This window comes from Sinocyclocheilus rhinocerous, unplaced genomic scaffold, assembly GCF_001515625.1.
Source record: "Sinocyclocheilus rhinocerous isolate Xijiao unplaced genomic scaffold, SAMN03320098_v1.1 scaffold22517, whole genome shotgun sequence".
NCBI lineage: Eukaryota > Metazoa > Chordata > Actinopteri > Cypriniformes > Cyprinidae > Sinocyclocheilus > Sinocyclocheilus rhinocerous.
Window position 1 is genome coordinate 1,189 of NW_015666153.1, and position 6,426 is coordinate 7,614.

The 6,426-nt window shown below is 34.2% G+C and overlaps 1 protein-coding gene across 1 annotated transcript in view; it reads right to left on the reverse strand.

The window, feature by feature from the left end:
* Positions 1 to 5,907: 5,907 nt before the first annotated feature.
* The window catches only part of LOC107731706 (forkhead box protein F1), an 8,144-nt gene continuing 7,625 nt past the window's right edge, over positions 5,908 to 6,426 (reverse strand). The window contains exon 2 of the mRNA XM_016542853.1: positions 5,908 to 6,071. Coding sequence (XP_016398339.1) covers positions 5,908 to 6,071 — 164 coding nt within the window. The remainder of the gene's footprint in view (positions 6,072 to 6,426) is intronic.

Sequence of the window (6,426 nt, forward strand, 5' to 3'; positions counted from 1 at the left end):
GAAGAACTTCAAAAATTTGACCGTTTCGCTTGCAAATAAACACCAGTTTGCAGTAGCATATCATTGGGAATGCTTGTCTTTAAAGGCAGTTGAGTCTGGTCCAGTCAAAATGTGTTCACTTGAGACACTTGAATTTTCAGAAAATATAACTGCATCTCTCCACGTTGATTCACAAGCCACTGTCAATCTCACAAAGTGGGTAAGATGTTGTGGTGTTGAGTATCGTGTTGGACTCTTTGTTTGCACGGGTACTGATGACAACATGCCAGTTTTCAGCAAAATAACCTCAATCATTTTACACAATGGTAAAGTGTTTTTTGTTTTGATTGAGCATGAAACATGTTTCCATGATCACTTCCATGCTTTTCAAGTGACTGAAAACCTACCAATGAAGGTACTGGTTATAGAAAGGGAAATATTAAGACATTTCAAATCTTTTGATGCCCAAATGTCATACGGGTGTGATTCACAATTTTATGTTGTATCAGAGAGTTGTATTATCTGATTTCTTATTTAAATGAGTTCACTGTGAAGTTGTTCCTTGTTACTTCATCTGATGTGTAAGTGTCTACCTCAGGTTAAACAATCCTGCACTACTTTTTAAAAAAATTTTTTATGTAATCCTGCCGGCTTGATTTTATATACTGCAGTGATGTGTTGACAATGTTTTATACAATTTTACTAAGCAGTTTTAGTTGGCACTCTGTTAGCTGCCTACATGTATTAAATGTAAACGTTTTGCTGTTAGATTTTACAGTATTTTATGACGGCAATTAATTTCAAAGTGTGTCCATGCATGCAATTTCTAAAGCTAATGTATGGATTTGCTTAAATAAAAGCAGTAAGTGAAGAGTATGGCATTCAGTGTAGTCATTTTCACATAAAACATTATTGTGTGAAGTAAATGTTAACTCTAAGAAGTGTTAAATTTAATATTTTTAAGTGTTGATTTTAACACTGGTAAGGAGTTCATATTAAACTCAATTTTAGAGTTACAGTTACTCTCTGTAGGATTAGTATTTTAACTCCAGAAATAGTTAAATTTTAACTCCAAAAAAGTGTTAAAATTTTAACTCCCAAGAGAAGAGTTATTTTAACTCCGCACTGGAGTCTATTTGATGGTCACGCATGTACACTCAGATTGAGTTGATTTGAACTACCAGGGAGTTTATTCCAAAGACCAGAATTTGCTGTGCATTAGCGCTGTTTTGAACTTAGCCTAATACTAATGCATTCCCTTACTGGATCCTTGAACTTTACAGAAGTTTGCCGGTTTCAAATGACCTCCTGGGTAGTGTGCTTTATAGTGTCATTTCTAATCACCCAGACACTGACGCTTTGACTCAGTACCGGCATGTCAGAAGTGCCGGTACGCTAAAGACAAAAACATTGAAGTGCCGGTACTGTGTACCGGCCAACTTCAAGCACTGCTTACATCGTACGTATATCTTCACTTTGTTTATGATGAGAGAATTCACTAGAGTGCAGAAATCAGTCAGCGAGCGCGCGCACTGAGCAAAACACCGGCGTTTCAGCGATGACTCACCTGAACGCCTGTGGCCATTGCGTTCATAAAATCAACAGAATCGTGTGTGATTAGATATATGCGCAACGCTGTAAAACAAGTAACACAAAATATGGTGCAATATGAGCATAATAATGCCGCAATCAACACTTTTAATTTCACATTGATTTTCATTTCTTCCGATGGCCACTCCGGGCCTATACACCTAAATTAAATCATAGGCTATGTATTACAGAATTTGCACAGCTATAGCCTATAGTGTTTTTTTTTATATATATTTTTTTTACATTGCAGTATGAAAACAAAAATGTTTTCTCCAGTCTTTCACATGCATCTTAAACATCGTGTTTAATTGTGAATGTGAATTGTTGAGCTTATGCCGGTCCTGATGGCAGTGAATTGTGATCTTTTTTTTATAAAAAGGTTCAAACATGTCCCAAGCGACTTGTCCCGTATTCCAAGTTCTGAAGGCATAAAGTAGGGTTTTCCGAGAAACAAACCGAAAATGTAATACCCTATATAATTAAGCGAAAATCTTCGGTCGTTGCAATCCTGCGTAAATCCGGAAAAGCACACAAGCTAATCATTTTGAGAAAATAAGAGGAATAAAATCATGACACGAAACACGTGGCCTATAAACCTCAAAAGCATAGTTTCTTCTTTAAGATGAATATCACTGTTGTGAGACGGATATCTCTGTCGGACAGCTATACCTAGTTCAGTTATGGCCGTTTTTTTTTTTTTTTTTTTTTTAATTAGAATGATTTCAGTATGGATTTGTTCATTTTACAGTAATAATGCTGTGAAAAGAAATTTGTTACGGTGTGAGGGTGCTTCTGACATTAGTGAGTGCGTAATTCAGTTTGACATATAGTATTTTTATTCCGTTCATTGTAATTTCGAGAGTGAATCCCGCATTTATACGAATGTCGTTGCCGACACTATGCAGTGTGTATGTGTATGAAAAACGCTTTTTATTCCAACTCTGAATGGATTACATATAGCCTAAAGCGCGCAAATAGTTCACCCTTTATAACCATTAAAAAGCTGTCACTCACTTAAGTTCATCGTGATCTCATTGATTATAACCAGTGAAGCTCTCCACACTGCACAATTAATCTCTTAAATGAGAGGATTCGCAAGCGAACAGAACTCGGCAATGAACAAAAAGTGCGCAAACACAAATGCACTGCGTTTGCCAAATATGTTTCACCAATATCAGATGGGGCCACCTGATTCCACGGGCCCCTGTTTTTGTGTGTGTAAGCATTATACTGAAAACTGTTTCAATGACATTTTTTATTTTGATAACATTAAACACTGCGATCAGATGAACAAACCCGTAAGAAAAAGTAATAGATCATTGCGCAAAAAGTAAAAAAATTAAATTGTTGTATTAGTTTGATTTGTATTATGTATTATATAAAAATACAAATAACTTTATCCCTTTCCCATAAGTAAATTAATATTATAATTAATTTGCCATAATATAATTAATACTGTACCGTTACGCATAATGTTGTCGGCCAAGTTATTTACACTTCAGCACAAAACTCATACTCGCACGTTAATGTTAAGTGCATTTTTGGGAATTAAAAAATACTGTAACTTCGCAAGTAGAGAACTAGATCCCAGTTTAACCCATCGCCAGGGCACTAGATACGACGATTTTCAAGAACAAACATTATGCAGTTTCCCAAAAACATCGTACCTTAACATGATTCGTATGGTTGCAGTGGAAAAATGGCAATCTGAAATGGTAAAAATTAAATTATCTGGTTTTACAGATAAAATACAACATATTATTTATATCGCTGAATCAACCAAAATAAAATAGTTTACCAACAAAAATCATTTTATGTGTTAAATCAGGTAGACATAGCTCTTTAAGGTAATTGCCACTTTTACATTGTGTTTATGCGATTCAATGATATGGCGAAACGCAACTCAGGCTGTTTGATGGCAGGTTCCAGCGTGACAACATACAGTAGGGGTTAAACAGATATTTAGTAGTCAATAATTAATTAATAACATAATTGAAAATTACGTTAATAATTTTTGTAGTCACTAATTTGTGTCAATGATACACTTGCCCTGAGAAACATTTACATGTAAAAACAAATGTCACAGCTCTGCTCATGTGTGGCCCCTGAGAGCATGTAAACATCCACGGGAATCTTTGTGAGTTCAGCTTATGGTCACGGCCACGCACTAATAGTAGATGCCTGTGTGCGCTCGTGCAGGGGTCAATACTGTATCCGCTTGAGGTCCCTTGTAAGATTTCCAGACGCTCTGCCAATACAGATTTGTTTTGACCGCTTCCTCATAGCCGGATATAATTCATAAAACTAAAATCTCGATCTAGTTCTTATAGAACCCAGAAACAAAATAAACTGATATATTTTGGACAAGAAAAGTGTTCTTTGCTGAACCTAAAAAATCGAGAGTCACTATGAGGTATTCATATATTATTAATATTATTCAAACAATTCCATGATAACTTTTATATTAATGATGTTTAAATATTTAGTATTATACAAGACTAATAGTTGAACACTGAGCGGATCGACTGTCTCTGCGAAAGCTGTTGTGTTTTAAAATAAAATCTTATATAACAAAACGTTCATACAGTAAATTGAAAAATGATTGTTTCGTTACTAATTCAGTAAAAGTATTGCTTAATTGTAAATTTAGTACACTGTCTTCGATGCATATTTCTTGAAATCTAATTTCATATTCAGGATTGAAGAGCAAAAATAATTTTATTGCTTGTGACTATTAATATCGCATCAATATTTCCTTGTAAAATATTATTATTCTGTATAGAAAATGAAGTAATTAAAAAAATAATAATAATAGTTTTCCCTGTAAGATGGGAATGTTACTTTATAGAATATCTTCAGCCCTTTCAGTTCCACCAAGACAACATTTTTTTTAGTAAATCCACGTCTTGGCTTCTTGCAGTAGAGGATTATATTAAAACTGGATTTACTGAAATAAATATTCTCACAATATTCCATTTTATGGTATATTAATGAACGCCTTCGAATTATAAAATAGCTTGGTTTTGTATATTTTAGCTTTAAATGGTCAGCCTCTTTCCAGGAATAAAATCAATCATGAAGAATGCACTAAAATTTAAATAATATTTTTGTAGTTCGCACTGTTTTCATTCGGCATTATGGATTATGAATTATGGCCTATTTGTCTTTAAGCTCTACAATCATTCAGCTTAATTACTGGTTTGATGAATAATGCAGGGATTCAGTCAACCCGATCTCATGAAAGTGCGTATCAATAGCACCAGTTTATGTTTCGATTTGGCGTACTATTTATATGCAGAAATTGACTTTGGCATATGATGAGATATGGGTAGGATTAGGGTTGTGGGGTAGATGCGTATCATATGTATGCGAAAACTGCGTATTATATGCACGCCAATAAATTGCGTATCATATATGCACGCCAAAGTCAATTTCTGCGTATCAATAGCACGAATTTCTGTTTGTATTTGTACTATTTATACGCATTATCATAGAATTCAATCTATAAAAATCAAATCCACAAAACAAAAACAATATATCTTGTTTAGAAAAGTCATCATTTGAACAGGTATTGCAAACTTCAAGCCATTATTATTATTATTAATTTAAATTTTCAGTAGAACTGAAGTATTACATCAAATAATATTTAAAGTAACTGGAACGGAAAAAAATACTAAAAGATATTTCCTACACCATGTTTATACAGTGCTTGAGGAATAAGACGTGTCAATACAGATATGTAAAACTAAATAAAAAAATCGAAATAACTAACAGTGCTTATATTTAACCTTCATGTTACATTGAGCAAATATTGCCAATAAAGCAATATGTGGCAATAACTGTAGCCTAACATTTAACATTTGAAAATAATAAATAAGTTTAAAAGTGCCTTCATTTCGCGTTCTTACTGTTTTCACAATTTAAAGCGAAATTATTGTGGAAAAACGTTCATACAAACGATACAAACTCGACTTTAAGAGCAATGTATCAACATCGGAGCGTCATCCGCCAGCAGAGTTAGTACCGAGCTGTTAGAAACGAAATGCTCTTGCTTTTATTATGTCCCCGGCCTTATTCGCAGAGATCTGAAGCTGTGGGTTTTTCCATTTTGAAATCTCTAGAAGTAGCGAATTGGCCTTTCTGAAGTGCTCCTCTATTGAGTTTGTAGTTTACTAACAATTCCTTTCCATTGCCAAGTTCTGATTAGTAATAAACGCTAATTCTTAATTCCGTATCCATGTCCCTTTCCAAAAGAGCCATTTACAGACCACTCCATGTCTCATTTAGGTCTATTTACACTGTTGCACGTCGTTGCAGTAGTTGCATGTAACAATGCTGTCACATCACACAGGGTTTGATGTCCTGATAGGAGACCTGCTGATGGTGGTAGTACGAGCTACTCCCTGGTGAATGCATCGATGAAGAGGTCATGGCGTTAAAAGAGAAGACAAACTCTTTCCTGTCACACATGCTGGGAGATTGGGAATGATAGCGCGGTATACCTGCGGGGACACAAAATAAAGCAAAACATGTTGGTTTAGTTTAGTTGATCATTTAAGTTCTTTATGAATAAATTTAATGTTCTGCTTGGTTGCAAGTTTGGGCTGGCCTGTTAAACGTTGCCTAATGGTATTTTAGTGGTTATATAGCGTTTATTATTATTATTATTATTATTATTATTATAGTAATGATTAAGAAATAGTTTCAGAGATAAACATTCGCCTGTGACATTCAGTCGTTCATTTAGATGGTAAATATTTCTGCATTTGGTAAAATCTTCTAATCGTAAGACGTAGATTATATATATATATATATATATATATATATATAATCTACGTCTTACGATTAGAAGATTTT